Source organism: Accipiter gentilis, chromosome 1 (genome assembly GCF_929443795.1).
Source record: "Accipiter gentilis chromosome 1, bAccGen1.1, whole genome shotgun sequence".
Lineage (NCBI taxonomy): Eukaryota > Metazoa > Chordata > Aves > Accipitriformes > Accipitridae > Astur > Astur gentilis.
The window spans coordinates 49,450,689-49,474,991 of NC_064880.1; the positions used below are offsets into that span (position 1 = coordinate 49,450,689).

Genomic DNA, 24,303 nt, shown 5'->3' on the forward strand with positions numbered 1-24,303 from the left:
ATAACTTTACACAGCTTCCACAAGCATTTTGCTAAGTGGTGAGCATTAGTAACCATGGCCTCACATTGACGTCCACAGGCAGCTTATCAGCAAACACTGGAAATTAATTCCATTTAATGCATTAGTATTTTGCCAATAAAATCCTGTAACTCAACATTCAGCATACGAAGTATTTGCTGAATATTACCCCTTTTGTCAGGCTTTGTCAGCTTAGTCTGTAAATGTTCAAAATGCTTATTTCAACAAAGTAGAATCTATTCTCCTCCCACCTATACACACCTGTATGCACACCACAGATAAAAATGGCTGGAGGCACAATGATAGCATGAGTAAGAGGGGGACAGAAAACGGAGACAAAAGTGTGGAAAAATATGTGACAGAACACCTCTGGGTTCCCAGACCCCACTAGCAAAACTCCCATTCAGAAAAAGTCAGTGATGGACTGGGAAGACTCCGCTTTTCACAGAAGCAAAGTCTTGCAACTCTTCAGCTGTTTCCGAGATGAACTACTGCAGAACTGAAAAAGGCTCAGCAATAAAACTGCATTATTTCAAAACTATCAACAATTTCAACTATTAGTCCACATTTATGGTGTTTTTTTTGGCACTAATGAAAACATTCATGTAACCACTCTACGTTGTTGTACTTTAAAAAGACAGAAATGCTACTATCCATTAAGTAGTTTGTGCCCTCTAAGTCAGTAGGAGTTAAGATAGTGTCTCCTGATGAACAGGATCACTTTCTTGAAGACATAGTTCTACCCATCAATTTAAAGATCATCATTCTGCAAATAAACATGATGTTCTTGTTCCTTCAATACACAGAATGCTCTTGATGTCTAAAATAGAATAGTGTTTCTCTGCCATGCAGGTTCTCCTCCAACCAGACCAAGCTTAAGTACAGAGAATTTCCCATCATGTGAAATAAGAATTTTAACAAATGCAAACCAAAAACTAAGGTAAAAAGAATGGTGAGCTTCCTGGAACAATCTTGAGAGGAAAAAACAATGGGCATTTGCCTGACATACTGTGAAGAAGTCTTCAGCAGCAGGGAAGAATCGATGCTGTTATCTTTAACAATACAGAAATGAAAGGCTACTAGGATCACACTCAGTTTTATAAACCTATGTCTTAAATAACACTGGGAACCCCACTCCCTAACAACCTCTAAAAAAGTCCAAAGGTCAAAACCACTCGTGCAGTACTTTAATGAGAATTTAGAAGTATCAAGACAGAGAGAAAAAAGGTATGTTTATCTTCTAGTTCTTTCACGTCTGCAAAAAATATTGCCATAAGTCTTTCAACTATGATACGCTGTATTACTAGCATATGTTAATATATTTTAGCCACTTTACATTCCTAAACATTACTGAGAGTAGATCAGAATTTAGGAATGTTTCACGATTAAGAATGAAAGGCAAGCAACAGTCACTAAGTGAAAAAAAAAACTAGATGAAATCTGAAAGTACCTCCACTTGCTTTCTGAACCATATTTGATGAACAAAGGTTTCGGGAATGAATTCAGAAAATTCAAGGTAACGTATCAAAATGAGAAAAACAATTGCTTTTAAAGCTGCAATGCAGTTGAAAGCTGTACTCTAACTTTTTACAACACAGTATCCCCTTGTGATTTCACTCCTACGGAAGATTTACATTCATGTTTAGCAATGCATTTGTCACTGTCAGTCGTATTCATGTTCCCTGTGCTGTAACTGATCATCATGCAAGCTGGCAATTGAGTGGCAAACCTCACTCAATTTCATCCTTCCTCAAACCTCATTTTTCCAAAAAGCTAAAAATCAGCACATGCATCTTATTCTTTCAAAATACTAATTTGATATCAATTAGTGAAGTCCAAACAAAGCTCTCTAAAGTAGGAGCTAGCATACCCTATAAGTAGACTGTGCTAAAAAAAAATATCTCAAAACCAAAGAAAACACAAGATGCAAAATCCCCAATAAAATACTAGTACCAGTATTTTAGAATGAAAAGGTCAAATTTCAGATTTTTGTATTACATATCATAATTTTGTAAAGCTTGCAGAACTGGAATTAAAAACCGGTATTTTTTAAGGTAACTATACTATGATAAAAAATATAATCCCTGGAAAACACAATTGCATTGCCTTAGTACTCTCTGTCATGAACATGCATAGCTACCACTTCATCTATTCCTGGAAAGATACAGGATGATAGAGAAGTCAGCTGTATCATTGTCTTTCCCATCTAAGACATGTATATAAAGGCATTGGCTTTTAAGTGATTCTTGTGTCTCAGCAGACTGTGACTGAACTATACCTATGATACAACAAAAGCTCTGTATATTAGCTGTCGCTGATTTGAAAGCAAAACATACAAGTATGAGGGCACTGTAAAATGTTGAGTGAACTTGGAATTTTGCTAGGCAGAGTAGACATACGAGAGCATCAGTGAAGAAGACAGGCCAAAACCAGACAAGACATTAATGAATTTAACTCCTAACCTCTTAACAAAAGATTACCGATATTTGTGTGATGAAGTAGTCAAACAGAACAAGCAGAAAAAGGTCTGTTTTTAATAGGAAGGCCTATATTAACATGTACTTAAGCTAAAACTTAGGATCTCTGAATGCTGAAGTCCCAGGGAGAATTTATTTCAAAATGAAAAACAATGGAGTATGACAAAATAATTGCATGTTTCAGGAAGCCAATGTCCATATGTATATAACATAGGTAACTTAAAATTTTATTTCTAAACTGCTAGCTCATAAACTCAATGGGTAACAGAAACAGCTCATGAGAAAATCACTTTAGAAGAAAAGCTGGTCAAAGAGCTAATGGGTTAAAAATATGAAGATACAGGATGTATTCAGGTCAGTACTTGATCACAGATTTCTTATTTTCTGTAAACCAACCAAAAATTCCTAGTGTCTTTGAAGATATTCAGAAACCTTATCATACCAATGGGAGTATCATACCTACTTTTCAGGATATGATCCTTCATTTCTTTCCACCTTCTTTCAGATGCATGCAAACCAGAAACCTCCTAATTTCATAGGAAATTTGTGAGGCTATCTAAACTAAAACCTGTTTGTTATTTATAACACTGCAGTGGAAAGTTGTGCAGTGTACTTAAGATAGAAATGCCTGTTCTTCAGGCTGCTGGAGCACCCGCTTCTAAAAGGAAGAAACAGATACAGAGTCGGCTTGTACGCTGCAATGAAGTGGCTGACCTTTACTGGACAGAAAGAAAACTATTCCACTCAGCTGTCAAAACCACCTGCTAGGTACAATACATAGGACTAAGAAAATTCAGTGGAAAAAAAATGTCCTAACAGGAACAAGCTTTTTTCTATGAAAAAGGAACTAGTGAAACCTGCTTTCCTACAGATTTATGACCACTTTCTGTAAACCCACCAGTTTCCTACTCAAGATCTCAGTGATCTCTCCACTGAAAAACAGTGGATAGTGCTGCTAATGCAATCTACATACACATAATACATGCTTTTCTATTTACTGTAAATAATAAACAGCTAGAGGTTAACAATGTAACACACAATCAGCTTCCAATTCCTTTAAATACAGTTGTAATTACTTAGAAGGTCTGAAAACTCATGGTTTATTTCATTTATAAGAAGAGTATCCAGTATTTACCGTACATACAATAAACTATACATAATATTTACCTGCATGGAAGTCTATGCCCACAGCAAATGAAGTTCCAGAAACAGGCATTAAAGCATCCATTTTATCATTTGGATCAAGAGGAATTCCTCTAATTCCTTCATGAATAGAATACATAAGAAATGATTCAATACCTGGGGGAAAAATAAAATAGCCAATGAGAGCAAAGTGGAGACTTCTACAATTAATAAGACTTGAGGAATTAACAAGCACTAGACATAATTTTCCAATACTGCTCCATAGTTTCCCAGAATGGTAACTGCATCTCTTTGAAAAAAACATCCATGAATTACTAAATTTATTTCTAATTCAATGATAAATGCAGTCTTACAAAGAGAAGGGATTCACTGTCCATTTCAAGCATCACCTTATAATTAAGTAATTAGCAGTAATAAAAATTAAAACTTAAGAAGAAGATGTTTTTTAATTATGAGAAAATTAAGAATATTTTCAGTCCACATCTGCACTTTCTGTACATATTCAGCAAGAGACAATTTTAAAGAACTTGTGGAAAGTAGGACTCAAGACTGTGAATTGTCTTTTGAGGCATGGGATTCATCTTGCCTTATTTAGCCATGCACACTTTCTTTACAGACAACAGGGAGAAATACATAGTCTTAGTGAACAATGCAGCTGATGCATTTTAAATGCCTACTTTTGTGTTAGATTAATTACACTCCAGATGCACCTATTTCTATTAAGTAGGAAGAAATTCTACTGTGTAGAGGTCTTGTTATGTAGTCACTCCCAATTTAGATGAATCACACCTAACTGTTGACAATCAAAATGAGAACAAATAATTTGTCCGAATCTGTTCATACTCACTTCTAAGTTTAAGAAAAATTACACAGCATGATAATACATAACACATATTACTGAAGATTTGAACTACTATACACAAAATGTTCCTTCTTCTTCACACCAGTTCTTTGAAAATTTCTTTCTTTGTAAAGATATAGCTAGTAGAAGACCCTAAGAATGTGGACTAAAAAGTTTCAGGTAGGGAATTAAAAAATTTTCTTCAAAGGAAGAAGAAATCTAGCTAGCAAATGAAAAGAGCAATGCTAAACAAGTATATATGTACAGAATAGTACTTGCCAGTTTTTCTCCATGAATTTTCAAGACGGACTAAAAAAGGTTTTAACTCAAGACTTTTTTAATTGAAGGAAAATTTAATCATAAAAAGCTGTTATGATCTAGAAAGCAGTATATCTAGACATAGAGGAGGAACAGATTTTGAATACACGGCATCTACCAGTTTTACCTTAACCCACATCTGAAAGTTATAATTGTAACTTTAAGTAATTGTAAAAGGAAACCCAACTATTTCAAAAAGAAATAAAAAATGTTAAGAACATGTTATTGTCACATATGAAAAGCACCAAAGAAGCAGAAAAGCCCCATTTATGTAGCTTAATTCTCCTTCCATGTATACTCTGCTACTAACTAGATGAGGTTGCAGTCCTTCATAGGAATAAATAATATTAAATTTATACAACTATAAGGGATCATTATCATAAGGCCATTGTGTATTATTCAGGTAAAAGTAAGACTTTGGTTGTAAGCTATGTTTTGCATTTTTCCTGCTCAAATAGACAAAAGAATAAAAACTAAATTAAAAATCAGGCCTTACGTTGTAGCAAGGGCAATAGAATAGGATGAGATACCCAACTTTTCAGATACTGTAGCCTATAATTTAGTTTAAAGATAAGGTGTGTGACCGTGAACAACTATGTCCTGCTATTAATGATGGCTCAGACGGTCTGCTTTTCTGCCTACATTTAAAAAAAATAAAAATTCTTCAGAGTTTCCACTAAAATCTATGCAGAGCTAAATAAAGAAATTAAAAGCTAAATTTAAATTCTGTCCTAACCACAATAGACATTTCTTTATTACCACTTTAATCAAGGATATTAAGCATAGTTATTTAACTTAAAATTAATAAAGGAAGTTTAATTTCTCATTACAGCATTCCCATAAAACTGAAGTCAGTTAAAATAAATATTGAAAACCATTTTACCTTTGCATGCCATGCGGTTTTTTTGAAGGTTGTAGCCTACTGTACACACACAAGTCCTGGTGGTTTCTGATGTTGGTAAACACAGCTGGGAGCATCCACCATTGTTTAACTGACAGGAGTTGCTACCTATAACATGATGGGAGAAGAAGACAAGAGGAAACAAAATTTGAACAGTTCAATCCTGACTAAAAATGAGTGTTGGTATCAATTTATTAGTATACCAAACCCAAATTCTGTTCAGCTAACTTCTTCGAAAAATAGAGATATGCATAAAATATTTCAGGCTATGCTACTATTCACATACTCTTTCATGCTTTACTCTTACAGTATTTTATCTGCGCACTTAGAATAACTCAGTTTTCTGAAGAAGAATCTGCCTCTTTTAAAGTAAAAGCATATGATAAAACTGAAAATACTGCATTAAGTTTGGAGTAGCAATGATGAAATCTCACTGACATTAGTCTAGGTGTATCTTATTCTAGACTGTGAGCAAATCATTGATCATATTGTATTAATTCATCAAATGTTATATTAACCTCATTATCATCACGAACCAGCCTTTATTTAGTATATTTAAGATACACTCCAATGTGATCTCACAGGTCCATGTTCCTACTTCTTAATTAAAACAATATTTACTTTTAAGTAATAGATGAACACTTTTCAATAAGATTTGTAATAAACATTACACACAATACAATAAACAGTACAATAAACATATCTTAGAAATTCAAAGCTTCATGAAGAAACATCTAAGTCTACTATGACATTCAAGGAATCAGTTGATTACAAGTTACCAAACCTACATGAATCACAGTGCTACTTGTCACATTTATTTTTGCATTCCTGATTTTGAAGTAGAAAGCATTTCTTCATCTAAAATCACAGATGTTTTCTAATGATCCAACCATACAACTGGAAAAGACGGGTGAGGTTCAAAGTCTCAGGTATCCTCAGACAAAGGAACAAACTATGCAGCAAAACCAAAAATCTAGGATGACAGATTTGTATACAGAGAAATCTGTAAGTGCCCTCACATCACACTTGCTCTCATGTCACTTTAACGAAATGCAAGATGCATACCAAATATGCAGAGATTCTTTAAAAAAAAGTGCAAGTGTAAAGCTGAATCCCATCTACGGTGTTTGATTTTTATATCCAAAACCCTGACACTGCTCTTCATCTAAATGAGGATCACCAAGGTGATATTTCACTATACAACTTAAGAGCTCTCATTATTCATTGAGTACTGCGTTCAGCTCTCAGGCCCCCAACAAAAGAAGGACATGGACCTGTTGGAGCGAGTCCAGAGGAAGGCCACAAAGATGATCAGAGGGCTGGAGCACCTCTCCTGTGAAGACAGGCTGAGACAATTGGGGTTGTTCAGCCTGGAGAAGAGAAGGCTCCGGGGAGATCCTATAGCAGCCTTCCAGTACCTAAAGGGGGCCTGCAGGAAAACTGGAGAAGGACTGTTTTCAAGGGCATGTAGTGGTAGGACAAGGGGTAATGGCTTTAAACTGAAAGAGGGCAGATTTAGATTAGATGTAAGGAAGAAGTTCTCCACTGTGAGGGTGGTGAGGCACTGGAAGAGGTTGTGGCTGCCCCATCCCTGGCCGTGTTCCAGGCCAGGCTGGATGGGGCTTTGGGCAACCCGGTCTAGTGGAAGGTGTCCCTGCCCATGGCAGGGGGATTGCAACTAGATGATCTTTAAGGTCCCTTCCAACCCAAACCATTCTATGATAAGATTCTATTACAGTTGAAGTTTAGTAGTACAAAAAGACAGAACTGTTCCTTTTCTTGACTTCTGTACAATGGCAGATGCATATTAATGCCACAGACACCAGACACAGCTAACATTTGGGCACCCGTGAGCTATCTGTATGTCTCGATGGTAGGGAGTTCAAGCATTTTGAAATGGCAGAAACATTACTGAATGCCTAAATTTTTATTACTTACTGTTTCACAACATTTAAAACTAAGGGCCAGGCTGGCGAATCACCTTTGGTGTTTCCTAGATCAGGTAAAATGGCAAGTGTTCCCAGAAGTGCTCATATGGAACTGAATTAATGTACTCCGTACACAGACTACTTATTGTAGTAAACCATCCTGTGTTCTTTTGAAAGCTTCTCCACAAAATGAAATAATCTCTTTCTAAAGAATCTCCCAAATGTTTTCATCTCTGATCTCAAAATTCATAAAACTGTGTGCATGACCCCAAATTACATTTTTTTTCATACTACTTTAGCTCCCACTTTGCTAACTAAGTTTTGGCAGTATTAGCAACATTCACCCATTTTTCTGCTGTCTCACTTTTGATTTATACTACTGTCACTTCTGTCAATTTAGATTAATTAAACTGTCTTAAAACAAATAGATAGTGAAGAATATTAATGAATTCTCTCATAATACTTCATGTACTCAAAATGTCAATAATTTGAGATGAGGTTCACAGATTAACTGATTTTTTTTTACTAGAACTTTTAGACTTAGATTCTCTAAAAGAACGTCAAATTTCACTCTAGTGTAAAATTCAGAAAACACCTAATAAATTAAAATATATCAGGCAGATATGCTAAATCAATCATCCTATTATATTCAGTAATTTAGTCAATAATAAAATATTTTATAGTATTTTATCACTGAATTACAATGAAATACATATTATTTTGTTCTAGCCACGTTTGGAGAATAAGAAGGGAAAAGATACTATGCAAGCTAAAAGTTGGTTAAACATGCTTAAAATTTAACATACCTTGCTGTGTCGCTTTATCATACACTTTCATATGTACAACACCTGAAGTTTTGTTTCGCAGGACAGTTGGGTTTCTTCCATCTTTTTTGTTACAGGTACCAATCTGAGCTAAGTTCTGGTCTGCCCACCAAAGCTTTTTATCTGTAAAATTTCCAAGTTTCCAAAATTAAGAGGATCACTATGAAATTATATACATTTGAAACTTAAGGTGGCAAGTTTTTGAGGTCGATTATCAGATCACTTTTAAGGAAAATTGCTCAAAGAATAAATGAAGTAGCTTTTTTAATTTTAAAAATAGAAATTTTGGATGTAAAAATGTAGTCTTTTCTCTTTAGGTGATAGGTTTTCATACATTTTTAAGTGCAAAAACTGAATTATGCCCAATTTATACCTGAAAGTTACTAAACCTTATTTGCAGATGACGTACTACTACAACACAGGGTTTGTTCTCAAACTTTGCTATATCCATTCACTATGTATGTAGAGATGACAGGAACTCTGGTTCCAGGTTTTCATTACTTGAATGTTCACCTGAGTGTTCAAATTAAGAAGTACGACAACTACCATAAAAAATAATTAAGAATCTCGTTACTGTCTTAAAGAAGTTATTGAAATTAGCAACATACATTGATAGTAACTTTTCCATTATAATTTACACAAGATTTTAAAATAACAGAAAAAAAGAGACATGCTATGAACACAGTAGCATAAAACTTCAAACCATCCTTGTCAATCCACACACGCAGAATACTTGAATAACAGTATGAAGGACTTGTCAAAAATTTAGGAGAGAGAATTCTCAATTGATGCGCAATTGCAGTACAGGTAGCATTTTTCAAGGGTTGGACTTCAGGTGACTTTAGTCATAAAGATTTCACTTAAATTCAGACAGGATTCTAAGCAACATGTAGATAGAAACACCGAGTTTGATCATATTGCTGTGGCCACATTGGTTACTGTGGAATGTAAATTTTCATTTAAAAAGAAACTGAGATACAAATGACAGTATTAATGTAAAGATAATCTTCGTAACAATTCAAACAACAGTGTATGAAGACAAACAATTTAAAAGAAATATCAAGAAACTGAAAGGTATACACGAGATCCACATTCTCTACTTCATTTCACTTACATCACCTCAGGAAAACATGATTTTTGAATTTTGAAAGCCCATTAACATAATTTAAATATCAACGTTAGGGATTGCTTTAGTTTTGTTCAGAAATATACAGCACTAATCAGTGTTATCAGTTTGCCATTTTGAGACTTTGACTCATTACCTGCTGGAACTAATGAAAGAGCCTCTTCAGTTAAAGAGCTTCTTAGTCTTTTATTCATCTAAGGAAAGCTAGTAACATGACTCAGTGTTGATGGTTTATGATTTCTTTAAGGTAATAATCTTTACTATTCTTCCACAAACCAGTACTGGGGTGGCATTTCTACCAAGTTTTGAATATTTCATGTTTCATGCCATCACTTGATATTGTACAAATGGCGTACAAAGTAAGTCACAACGACCACAATGCAAAAAGAAAAAGCAAAGACCACCTATCAGGAAACACAGCAAGAAGAAATAATGCAAAGAGAAGAAAAGAATATTAAATATACACTTTTGAAAACCTTCACAGCAGCTCTCATAGACAATTTTATTCCCTATTGCTAAGGCTTGGAAGACAGAATAGGTTAAAATGAGGGGAAATCAGAAGAACACTAGGAATGCCCTTAACTCTCTTGGTATTTCTTTATACCCATACGCATATAAAAGGACACATTTATTAGCTTTGCTGTAGCTCTGAAGGATGACATCAAGATCATAGAACTGCTTTCTACAACAGCTACATCCTGTTGGTGTTTCAATAAAGAAAATGGGGTAACAACGGAAAAGCTCTGTAGTACGGCACCGCTACTCATAACGGCCATAACGTCAGGGACCATAGTCAAACGTCGTAAATCAGGGGTGCCCAAGGACTGCTCACCCTTATATCACATCTGAGACTATCACAACTTGAGAATCAGGGTACCGAAATCAGCCATGACATGCTTTTGTGACCTGCCATGTGCCAAGAGAGAAAAACCCCCAACCTTTAAATTTCACATATGCAGCCACCAGCATTGCATGCTAAAGGTGGAATCATTTGTTTCATGCAAACTAACATCTTCGATATAAATATCTTCCATGAGGTACATGGTGATGGTTCAGTTTAGAGGAAACTAAAGAATGCACTGAAAATGCAAAAGTGTATTTCTGAAAGGCAAGCAAATTTTGTCAAATCCCAAAGAATAATAAACACAGTAATGATGCTTACTGTCTAATTTTAATAGACTAAACACTTGAGAACTTCAACTTGCTTCCAAAACAAGGACTCAGCTAACTCATAGCGACTGAATGTTCACAGTGAAGAGCTCCTTACCTAACCAATGCCAAGTCCTTCAGCTGTTTCCCTTATAACATAATCTTTTCATTTTTATCATAATTAATTTCAGACATCTTGTTCCCATTATTCATCATTCTCAATGGCTGCTGGAAGCAAAGCAAATCAGTCCTTTCCTGTCTGGGTGAGACTGAAACACAGAGCATACCGAAGACACAGAAAACACTTAGCCAATGCTAACTCTTAATGCCATCCTTCAGACATTGCATAAAAGCATTATTTCAGTGAAGAACTTCCTGATATTTCTAGCTGTAGATAAACAAATCCAATGCAAAGCACTGCCAGCTATTTCTAGCAAATGTAACGGGAGCAACAAGTATTCTACTTTTCACGGTACACGAGATACTTCTGCTAGTTTTTGATAACTATTTAAAACCTTAGGAAAAATCAATGCACAGAGCTAACACAACCTTTGTCAAAATACAGATCTCCTTTTGAAGTGAAACCAAGAACACACATATGCCATACTTCCTTGATGAACTCAGAAGCTGCCCCATACAAAATCTTGTCTCACTGAGCCCCAGTATACTGAAAAATAGCGGCATGATTGACTGGTTGAATCCCTTCAGTTTGCTGGCAGCCAGATGGCCACGCAGCACGTGTGCTGGCCAGTATATCACTTCATGTGTAGCTCCAGAGTGGCACAGCCTGTGCTTTGTTTTGACACAGAGAAGATGGGGAATGGAGAGGAAAAAGAGGAGAAATTTAAGGAATACGTGAGGAAAATGGAATACCGTGATAGCGAACTGTGGAACTGTGAACGGGGGAAGACTCTACAAGTGCTTGCAGTAGAGACATCTGTTGTGAAGAAGAGCAGGAGAGAAACTTGGGTGAGGTCTTACGATGAAAGATGTGGGGTACTGCACTGGAGATATTTTGGAGAGAAGGTTATAGAGAGAGGCTGAAGGTACTGTGTTATTAAGATTCAGGAGACATGAAAGCAGTCTTCCCTAGTTCCACTTTTGCTGCAACAACTGCTGATTTGAGGCTACTTCCGTAGAAAATCCTAAATTCAAAAGCCTAGTTATATATGGAAATTCTACTGACTTTACTCGAGGGAAGAAATTAATTTTCACAAGTGAAGAAAATTGCTTGTAATGCTAAACCACATTTTTCATTAAAAACAAATTACAATTAATAACTAAGAAATCACAAAAAAAGAAGAAAAACAGGCTCTACCTCCCAATGCATCAGAATGTAATTTTAAACAGCTTTGATATCAAACTCAAATTTCAGTAAAGTAATGGCCAAACACTGACACAGAAACCATAGCCAATCTTCTGATTTCAAGTCCTTAACACGTAAGTCCTCACTGTCTCTAGATTACACAAAGATGTATGATGAGATGGCCTCAGTGTTCCAGGTTGGCAAGTTCCACATTCCACAACACATTTCAGTGTCTGTTTCTGTTTCTTTGAATGCCAAAACACCCCACCTGAGTCCTTAGTCCCTTCACAAGACTTAAACAGTACGATGACCTCCTTCCAACTCATTGCAGGTCATCAGTTTCTCTTGACTTAGTCAAGTCATTCACCTTAGTGACAGGCTAACACTCTGTAGCTCACCATTTCAGAAAAGAAGTTATGGATTTTTATGTCATGAATTTAAAATTATACTTCTGAGGATCCACAACCTATACTTTTCCTACATTCCTGTACTATAAAGAAACTGAAGCTATTTTGTTAGTAAAATTGAATCAATCAAATAAAATGTTGTTCTGGTACTGGCCTTCTAGGAAGAAGAAACAAGGTTTCATTGGCCCATCTCTGTTATATTCTCCGAGTCAACAAAACAGTATAAAAGTAAGAGCAAGTAACTCCCCCCTGCTCTCAGCCTTTTGGAGAAGTAACTATTTTAAACAAATTGAACTAGCTAACATTTTAATACTGTATTACCTCAGACCTAGATTTGACCAATAGTCTCAAGGGCAACACAATGTAGTTTTTGTGTGAATGTTAAATTTAACCATGAAAAGGAAAAGAACAGAAAAAGGAAAATAAAATATTTAACAGCATTTGAATTCAACTTTGTCTTCAGTTTTCATGTCTATTTTTAAACTGGAACAATGTAAACGGCAGTATATGGGCAGTACCACATTCTTAGGTTATTAACAAACTACTGATCTGCAGTGACTTAACGCTTCACTCATGACTACTTTTAAAGTATTAATTACTGTGAAATACCATCTCACAGCAATGTTCTACATGATGAAAATGGACAAACATTTCCTTTTTTTCTTCAAATAGTTATGTATCTTTCAAACATCTTAAATGAAATAATTAAATGGGGCAAGTCTGTATAATTGTGAGTTTAACTTCATCAGCATTTTCATTTCTGACAGAAAAAGTTATTACTGTAGATGAACCTGAAGTAAAACCCTAGATAGAAAAAACTTTTAAACTTCAGAAACACTGCCTTTCCAACAAATAGTGTATTAACGTCATTTCTAGTTCATTTTTTCAGTTAAATGAATTGTTGCCTGTGCTGCAGTTTTAACGTTTAAATAACTAATTTATAGAGCTAGACAGCTTAGTGTTTCATGATGAAAGTTGCAGATCTGAAAAATAATTTCCATTACAGTAACTGCAAAAAATTACTGCCCAAAAGAAAATAAACTCTTAAAATATCAAGGGAAAAAGGCATTTACTCAGTAGTCTTCACAGGTATATGATGAGACAACAATCTAAAGAATGGAAATATTCTGAAGACTTGGAGACACAAATGGAACTCCCCAGTGACACCTGTGTACAATTTAAAGGAAACCTACAATCCTATGCATGCAAAGGTGCTAGAATTGACTGAGTGAAAAGATCAGCCTGTGACATCAAACTGTTTAATGAACAATAATACATATCTGACGCTTTTATCAGACCATCCTTAGAACAAGAAATTCCTGTGCTCAACTATGATGGTGTGAATTATAACAAAAAGACAGATGTGGGATAAAAATATAGAAGTGACTGGATATAATCCATAAGTGAAATCATGGGACTTTGACTTCTTTTCTTTTTTTCCTGTGAGATTATGACCCACAATAATGAATTATTTATCCTAAAGGCTTAGGCTAACTTTTTCAATGGAATGATTTTTTGTGAAGAAGTGACTTCAGTCTTCAAATCCTCTATTTGAATACGAATTTGAGTGGCCCATTAAAGAATTTTGGTAATGACTGCTGTATTGTGCATAGTATGCTAGAACTTACTGTTTTACATATCCAGACTGTTGTGGTTTAACCCCAGCCAGCAACTAAGCATGACGCAGCCGCTCACTCACTTCCCTCCCACCCAGTCAGATAGGGGAGACAATCAGAAAAAAAATAGTAAAACTCATGGGTTGAGATAAGAACAATTTAATAGAGCAGAACAGAAGAAACTAATAATGATAGTAACAACACTAATAAAATGACAATAGTAATAATAAAATAATTGTAATATACCAAAACAAGTGATGCACAATGTAATTGCTCACCACTGGCCGACTGATGCCCAGTTAGTTCCCGGGCAGTGATCCACCCAGGCCAGCTCCCCCCAGTTTATATACTGGGCATGACGTCCCATGGTCTGGAATACCCCGTTGGCCAGTTGGGGTCAGCTGTCCTGGCTGTGTCCCCTCCCAACTTCTTGTGTCCCTCCAGCCTTCTTGCTGGCTGGACATCACAAGCTGAAAAATCCTGGAACTTAGTCTAAACACTGCTTAGAAACAACTGGAAACGTAAGTGTGTTATCAACATTCTTCTCATACTAAATCCAAAACATAACACTATGCCAGCTACTAGGAAGACAATTAACTCTATCCCAGCTGAAACCAGGACACAAACCCATCGATAAAATATTTTTTTCTAAGACTGGAGTACAGGAAGGAAGCAAAACACATACAGTTTTGGTGCTTTGTATCATTTACTTCAAAGAGGCGATCAAACTCTTTGAGGCATTTCTTTAGTATTTTGTGCAAAAACTCATGGTTGGCTATGGTTTCAACAGCCTCCCAAAACTGCAATCTGCTGACCTGCCTGCTTTTTTAGGGAATGGAAACAAACAAAAACCCCAAATAGCCAACTTTGCATATTCTTTTACCAAGAGAAGAAAGAATGGCATGTGTTTAATCAAGAAGTTCAATTACCAATAATTACCCACACCACAAATAGTCTCCTTTCTCCCTTTTAGTATTAACATAGAGCCAAACCATTTCTACATTACCAACTGAATGTTCCATCATGTGCCTTTTTTGCTTACTGAGCTACTGAGACTATTGCTGCTCTCATATACAGTTAACAGTATCTAGACAATTTCCATCAATAGTGTTAGACACATCAGATCATGAAGTTCTTCTTTCCCTCCCTTCACAACACAAGAAACAGAAATCATCACAGCATAAACTCATTACTAGTCCTCAAAGTACTTGACTGTGAACACAGAGGTTGACTAGTCTCCTATGCCACCTATACCATTAAAAAAGGACAAATCACAACAAATCACAAGTGAAAACTCAAAATATGCTTCATAATGATTCTTTTATCTTCCTCTTCCATCCTTGTTAATGTGTGACCTGGATAAACATTCAAATAAAAATATAATTTACAAAATCTTACTGAACTAGTACTTATTCTTCTCTTACATGGAGGATTTATATGGTGCACTACAACTTTTAGAAAGAGATGTGGATACAGTGTGGGGAGTTAAATGAGAAAGACAACCTGAAAATTTAAGTAAGGTGAAGCTCATGCAAATCCTGACGTTTCAGGTGTATTTACAAAAAACCCCAAACAAAACTAAACAAACCCAAACAAAAAAACCCAAACAAAATCAATAGCAAAACCAAACCAAAAAAACAACGCACAAATTCTGAAATACAGACATCTTGAGGTCAAACCTCATATGACTACCTGCCAAAAAACATGAACTGGTCACAGCTGGCCAGTTATGCCTTAAGACCTAAAGAATACAGGTTTTAATTGTTCAGAAACTACCGGGTGACCAATATACAGCATAACACAGTCTCATACCAAAAAACCCCCACTGTGTTACACAGCTATTTTTGACCATAATTCTAAAGCAAAAATTTGGATAATTTACGTCTGTATTACTATTAAATTCTCTTAGTAGATACTTCATCTGCTATTTCTAGTATTAGGAAGAATTTATCTATTTCTATATTAATTTTAAATTATACTAGATGATTTTAGAAAAGCACTTGACTTTAGCAAAAAGACAACTTGCTTTCACACACTAGGGAAGAAATAATGCTATTTGAAACCTTTAAATATCACACAAGTTAAAATGATTTATTTGCTTGATTATGCTAACAAGAGTGTTGTTCGATCACTAATTACAATCTTGCTGCTGAAACTGGGTTATAATACACATTAAAATTGTTGTATTTATCTACTTTGTTGGGTAATTAGCATCAAGTGCAGCAACATATTGGTAAACAGCAATTTCAAATGCCAAAAATTGCTACACTAGCATTGTGGACAGTCCTTTGGAGATTTCAAGCAGTACTCTGAATGCAAATTTTGATGGGCCATTAGTTTTCATTAATGGTGGTTTGAGTATTTATGGAAGACAACTATGTACTGTACTTAGAACTGGGCAAATTGCCTAGATATATTTCATATATTAATGCTAATGTAATGAATGGTGTTACGGCAATTAGAAGACTGATGACTTGGAAAATTAAGGTGTATGTATTTGAAGTTTCCTGATCTAAGCAGCCCCTTTCACTTCGCCATTACATCCAGCAAAGTCACAGCTCCCACCATTTTTGTTACTAGAAATGTATTCTAGAGTTATTTTTGAAACTTTATTTTTGGATAAAACAAAAATCAAATAACCAATATTTCATTTAACCACGTAATGAAAGTAAATGGCAGCATGAATATATTTTGGCAGTATCAACCCACATTTTTGTCTAAAATGAAGTGTTGTAATTGTTACTTTCTATTTTGATTGTTTGATAATACACCTTGATGGCTGTATTACATATAGTTTGTGTTCAAAAGACACTGTTCTAATATCTGCACTCCCATTGAAAAGCTATTATATATGCCTGATTTTGTTGTATTGCTGATATAGAATTTTTTTCACACGAATTTCAACAGAAACAGCAGTTGTACATAGATTCATTCACTACATGAAGTTAGTCTATTTTATACTAGTAAACAACAACTAGAAAAAGGCTACTACTTAGCATCATGGCATATTTCCTTTGAGGCTTCTACCACAAGTATTTAAAAAAAAAAATAATCACCAATGCACAAGAAATTATATCCTCATTATACAATCTACACAATCTACATCATATTCCTATTTTATAGTGAAACTAGCTGAATTTTGTGATTTTGTGTAAACTGTATTTCTGTGAGGACATGATACAAAATCCAATCAAATACCTCCACTAGAACTGCTGACAGGATCCTTCAATATCTTTTTCTTCTCAGCTACAAACTTACAGTAACTAATCAATACTTTTCTAGCAATGCTCAGTTTATCATTCAGAGTCATATATCATTCAAGAAAGAATACGCCAGTTTGGAAATACATCAGCTATTGCTGCAAGTTCCTTTGTAATTCAAACCTTGTAATATAATGACTCTGCTCACCAATCTCAAAATACATACAGTTCTTACCACAAAGGTAAATTTCCAACCAGTTTCAGTTACAGTCAAGCAACCATTTTCATTAAGTAACGTGGAAAGCAGGAAATGAGACTTCATGCACAATTCCAAGTACATCTAAATAATTTGATCACCCTCAGACACGGGCTATCAGGAAAACTGCTAAAATCAGATACTGAATATGATATATTAACCTCCAACCTTAAGCATAGGAAGCATTTTCTTAATGTTGAGAAAAGTACTGCTGTACCATATATGAAAATCACAAATTCTCTCACATAGAACATCCTGAGTTTCTAAAACAGTGGACATTTTTGTTACCAACTTGTAAACGGTGTCAGTAGTAGGTGTTGAAAATTACGCGAGGCATAGGATGCTGTGCTTCTGAAAGACCAGAAGAGACTTCAGAGGTTTTTGAACAAAATAAAACAGTTAACATAGTAGCAGAAGAAAATTACCATTGACCAAATGCAAGACAATAAACAGACTAAACAAAGCTATCGCACACATTTTTGAATGGTAAATTAACTAAAAATGGCTGACGTTGCAGGCACTGACATTTCACATAGTAAATGTGTATTTGAAGAAAAAGTGCGAAGAGTAGAAAAGCAAATGTGACTTCATCATGGATTTATAGCAACATCTTTGTAATACAGAATGGCAACAGCAAAAATATTTTTTTTCTATGCTTAAGGGCATGGAAAAAATAGTAATTTTGCATATATTAAAATGCTTTAGTTTCAAATGAAATATAATTTTCATCTCATCTATATCATGCTCAAAAAGATGTAGCAAACGCAGGCACCAAAAGACTAGGAATTTTGGAGCTCAGCATTTGCAAAAAGAAAGATGACTGACACTACTGAGTAGAAAACCGATAAATGAAGGAACAAAATACAGAAAAACGTGAATTATATAACTTGTTTCTATTTCCCTCAAGGATAAACCTGAGAGTCACTTTGGCACAAACTTGTTTGCTAAATCATTACCTTCTATATGCTCCCACTAAAAGATATAATAGTAGGAAAATGTTAAACAGAGCCTGGAAAGGACTAAACAACAGTAAACATCTGAAACAGTCGTGGTAACTTCCAAACAGTTTACAATGGCTAAACTGCAACACTAAAATAGAGGGATTGAAAGCGATAAAGTACAAACAATGAGGAGACTGAGGAGGAGGAGTACTAAAGGGGAGTGCCATTTGTCATTGCCTGGTGAAGGTCTGAACTACTCTATAAGCTATATTAAAAAGCAAACCAAAACTTTACTGACTTAGCTAGCATTATTTATTGAGTTCTTACCACAGTACATAACCATGGAGTGCCTAACTGCTTCTCATTTCTTTTCCCATTTTGAAATTAACAGAATCAGAGATCAAGATAACACAGAGAGAGCAGAAAAACACAGAGATTACCAAAGCAAGAAAGAAATCAGTCTTGGGCCAAGCCTCTGTCATTAGTTTTTTTATAGTCGTTAAAAATCTTCTGGAACATAAACTACAAGACAGCAAAACCCACTGGAAACTGTCAGAAGATCTGTTAGTTTTCTGTGCAAAAGACTGTCTATACAAACATTCCAGCTCATGTTGGTTTTTTATCTGTTTACTGTGGTTTTACATAAAGGCAGTCAAGAAAATTTATGAAATGGACCAAAAATTATGCAATAAACATTGTAAGTACTGTGATTCACCTGCTATAACTTCCTATTAAGCTCGTAGGCGAACAGATCAACAGGAGTACTAAATTTTCATACACTATCATGTTAAATCTTACGTTAGAACAAATTATTAATTCTTCTTTATTTATATAATATTAGTTATGATCATTTATCAAGTACAGATCTCTTATCTTGCTTCGTATCGCATTGGATTTTCTGTTCTGATCCGTTCTACATGCATGAAAGCCTGACTATAAGAAGCTGATGTAAAGCTACCAGCACTTCAGGAAAATAGATGGCATTTATGTTGCTACAGTATGTTCCACGATATAAAAACATACAGGAGAAATGAATACAGAAACTTCATGTTTTTCAATCAGCACACACAGTACTGTTTATAAAACTGTGTTTGTTTGCACTTTTCTCCAACAGATTTTTATATGGAATCATACTGCAATGTCATATTGCAGTTTATCACAACTATGGCTCCAGAACAAAGACAAAACCCAAAAGCAAAACAAACAGAAAAACCCGAACATATTGTAAGTTTGGTTTACACATTTTGAGTAGGAAGAATTGTCATCAACCATAAAAACAAAGCATCCCAAACTAGGAATATTAGATGTATATATGTTTAAAAACTATGCGGCAGAAATTCTTTCATCTCCACACCTGCAAAAATTCAACTACTTTCATGCAAACAAGCACGAAACACTTCTTTAAATTATAGCTATCAACTCTTTATTCAATATCCCAGATGGATCATCACTGCTGTAGCTTCCGTGAATCACAAGCGAAGACTTGATACCACAGACATCTCAATGACATTATGAACAAATACTCTTGACAACATGTCGTATTAAAGACTTCCAATAGCTCCCTAAAGTAAAGGTCATCTATTCATTCTATTTCTAGTCACAATCAAATCAACGAAAGACAATTTGTCTATATTAACATTCATGACTCCTTCTGACACAAAACTTGCTTTTGTTTATGAATGCATAATAGAAGTATCCCCTCTCCAACAGATTTTGACAGCATTTACAGCTCAATACTGGCCAAATATGTGTATAATAAAACTATTTTAGCAGTTAGTACTTTAAAATATGACTTAATTTACACCATGTGCATAATGTCTTTGGAGTTCACTTAGCATAACTTTCACAAGCACACCATCTATATGTACATTATATAATTAACCAATCAAATAAAATACTTTATAAAAAGACTCAGGCAGTTGATGAGTCAACTATCGCAACAAAAGTCTACTTATCAACTGAACTTTTTTTGGAACACACAAGATAAATATAAATAATTTTTAATTGAAATAGAACAGAGGTCACCAAAGCATTTGGAGGAAATATGGAAAGCTCTAAAGTTATCTCTAGAATAATATAAACACTACTTCTGAGTCAGAATGGAATTTCTTAACACATTGTATCCCAGCTCCAGCAAGGGTCAAGAGCTGAAGATGCATATGAGAAACAAGTCAATTCGAAGAATATTCTCATAATATTCAGCAATCTGCAACTTAAAGACTTATTGAATTTTTTAGGAATTTTTCCTTACATTACCATTCTTCTTTTTTTTTTCGATAATTCACATGTTTTTGAACGTTCTAAACATTTCTAATGTGCAAAGTATAACAAACAGAATCATCAACATCAATTCATAACCGAAAGAAGTCTTCACAAAGTGCAAGCCAGTTCAACAAACTAGGGCCATTCTGAACTAAGACAGTAGAAAGAAGTGAGCAGCAGAAGAAACAAGTCATAGATAGTTCTCTGTAATAAAGAGCATAACACACATCCTTCCAACATGCTTTACGAGTAAATATAAGCCATAAGTTTGTTACCTTCATCCTGTGCGCATATATATGCAAGACTATATTTAGAAACATATATTTGTAATACAGATGGTAAACTGTCTGTTCAATGAAACAAACTTTTTTCACAAACAAAACAGTCTTACCAGTGAATGTATTGTAAGTATTATTTACATAAAAACAACAATAGCTTCTCTGAGCTTTTGCTATTTCATTATTAAATTAGCTTGCAATCATTTAAAAACTAAGTTATTACCCCTGAACTTACCCATAATGGTTAAAGCTGTGGCTTTTGTTAAGTCTTCTTTCATTGATTCTATTATTTCAAGATTACCACCATCCAGGTTGCATCTATTTATGGTTCCATTTCCTGAACTGATCCAGTAAAGTTTGTTCTCCCCATAATCTATTGATAAACCTGTAATTAACGTATACAACTTTAACTGTGGTTTTGATAGATAATATACATTTAGAGTTAAGCTGTTTTCATAATAAAAATGTATTTAAGAAATATATATACACTCAATTATGTTATCTATCCACTCATCCAGTCAAACCGAGAAAACCAAACTTGACCATCTATAGTGAAAAAACCCACGCTTTTAAAAAGATTTCTGCCTTTTATTTCTCCCAACATCTACAGAAATCAATTAGTGACTGACTGATGAAAGAGCATTATCTGGCAACGAACAATTACTGGAATGAACTGAGGTCCTCAGCAAGGCCATTAACTACTAGTGAATGTGAACCAGAAGCCATTATTTATATTATAAAACTATGAATACATGAAGACTTAGAAAACAAGCTACTTTGTGTGATTCAGAACTATAAAAAGTCTGTTCTCTCTCTACATGCACAGCCCTCTGCTTAGAATGCTGAAATACCAAAACCTAATACAAATTCTCAATAAATTCATAGTATTAATTTTAATTTTGCTTCACAGTGAACTGACCTCACCATCAGTTCTTTGGAGTTAGAAGCAAGAGAACTGTAGAAACAAAAATACTTGCAAAATAACCTACTAAATGAACAAAGCATACAACTTTCTGGATGTAAGAGCAAAGAACTAAGAGATAATATATTTCAGACTTCTATAATCCTTGAAAAATGTTCAAGTAATTGTAACAGGAGATTTTCCACAGTGAAATATGCTTGGCATGGTGACAATACATGCCATAATAATTTGTTTTGGTACTAGATTTTTCCCAGAATTCATCTTAGTTATCCAGCAGCAAGTTGCCAAGAAATACTGTATTTCACTGCATAGGTCAACCTCTATATATTGTACAGTACTATACTTCCGTCCTGTAAATTGCTTGTGGAAAGCCAGATCTATTTTCAAAATCCTGATGGGAGAAAGCAGTGCCATGTGCTGCAGTACTTACAGCTGGCATCATGCAACTAATTCTTTATGCACACTTGACATAGTAGGCCAAAAGGTATCCACTTTCTAAGCTTTTGAAAAAAAAGCTTTCCCATCCTTTTAGTTACTGATATTTTTTCCCCTCTCTGCAAGCGTATCACCCAGAAGAAAAAAAAAAACCACACGCTCAAGAGAGGATAACGATACCAACTAGTGCCTTCAGGAGAGCTTGATCTTGCAGCATCTCTCTGCAAATACGTGTCTTCATGCTTGTACAACAAGCACTGCTCAAAGCAAAAAGACAGTGCCACAGACCATGGAGACAAGCAGCACTCACAGTACTTAGGCCTAGCACAGGAAACTTTCCTGGCAATATGGATGGACCTTACTATGGGTTACAAAGGTAATATACAAGTATAAAGATTTCCTTACTCTGAGATAGATAGCATTTGCTATTCTCCGTAACTCCTGACTGCTGCCAGTCAGCTGCTCACTGACTTCATCTAGACAAATCTATTTACGGGGCTGCTGTGAATGCAATCTACAGAGCAATTACAATCTTATCTTGTCAGGTTTTCTACTTCTTCAGATATTAAACTGGTGTTTCTACATATGGGTATTCCAATTACACAGCAGCAACTGACAGAAATAACATTCCTATTTCCTTCTTCTACCCAAGCCTACCAAGATTTTTCTTCCCAAAGTATTTTTCTATTGGGTTATTCCACCTGTTACCAACCTTTGTGAAAACATATTATTTCTAATGTAGGCAGAGAACGTTTATTTAGTTTTTTTCAGGCATTGTCCGGTTTTTACTAAAGAAAATAGGTGACTTACTAGCCATAAGCATCACAGATACTCATGATGCAGTCTAGAGTGGGTGACTGGCTTACACCTTATGTCCCAGCTGCCGAAGTCAACCTGAACACGTGGATTGTAAAATACCGATCTAGGAGAATTCTGTTGTGTTTAAAAAAATATACTACCATGACTTAGGCCTGTTTTCATATGCATTTTCCAATTTTCTTACTCAAATTTCCAGAAATACGCTACTATTTAAAAAGTATATCACAAAGGTTATTCCAGCAATTCATACAGAGGTTTCAATCCTAAAGCCATATATGAGATGAGATCTTATCTTCCACTACTAGAAAATCAAGTTTGATATTTTAATTTGGTGTATCCCTGAAGTTCAAGGAAATGACTCTTGATAGCATTTTTCCTATACTTATTATTTAAGTGATGTATGTTCCTCTAATGTATTTTGACCTGCAGAGATGTTCTCTAAAAAGCAGTGGAAGCTTAAGGAAACTGTGTTCCAAGAACATTAAAGGTGGGATTCATTTTTACTACCTAAAGCAAAGAAATGTTGGACACTGCTATTACAAGCTCAGATGAATTATAGGAACAGTGTTTGGAATTTTTGTTCACATTTCCCACCTTAGTGACTTAAGAAATATTTTTTTTTTAACAGTTTATGGCTGATACATTGCACGTGAAAAAACAGTGCTTTAAAATTAGGAAATCCTTAGGTTTATGTCTCTGCTAAACACACATACATAATTAAGAAATAACTTTTTATAAAAAACAAGTCTCAAGAAGATTTTTGGTTCACATCTGCAACAATTTTGTTTGTAGATTACGCTATATATTCAAAAGGAAGAACAAATTAGCAAAGGATATTCAAGTAGAGAGTCAGCCATGGAAATAAAACAAGAACAACAAAAACAGCAAACAGGGCTGTACTATAATCATAAGCAAAACAGAAACTCTAAGTTTGTTCAGAAGAAAGGATTGAACTCTATTTAACCCCCCCAAAAAACCCAGAAAAAAACCCCAAAACCCCAAACCCCAACAACACCCTCTCCCCCTCTAATTATGAAGTCCTTTGAATAGAGCTGAGAGTGATCCAGTATGTTTTAAAAGGTTATTTATCAAAGCTATTTCAAAACTTACTCAGAATACAATACTCTACAATTTAA

At 34.9% G+C, this 24,303-nt stretch overlaps 1 protein-coding gene across 1 annotated transcript in view; it reads right to left on the reverse strand.

The window, feature by feature from the left end:
- LRP1B (LDL receptor related protein 1B) overlaps window positions 1-24,303 on the reverse strand; it is a 591,173-nt gene that overhangs the window by 195,675 nt on the left and 371,195 nt on the right. The window contains exons 32-35 of the mRNA XM_049799136.1: window positions 21,227-21,376; window positions 8,433-8,573; window positions 5,681-5,806; window positions 3,663-3,794 (exon numbers count right to left, since the gene is read on the reverse strand). Coding sequence (XP_049655093.1) covers window positions 3,663-3,794; window positions 5,681-5,806; window positions 8,433-8,573; window positions 21,227-21,376 — 549 coding nt within the window. The remainder of the gene's footprint in view (window positions 1-3,662; window positions 3,795-5,680; window positions 5,807-8,432; window positions 8,574-21,226; window positions 21,377-24,303) is intronic.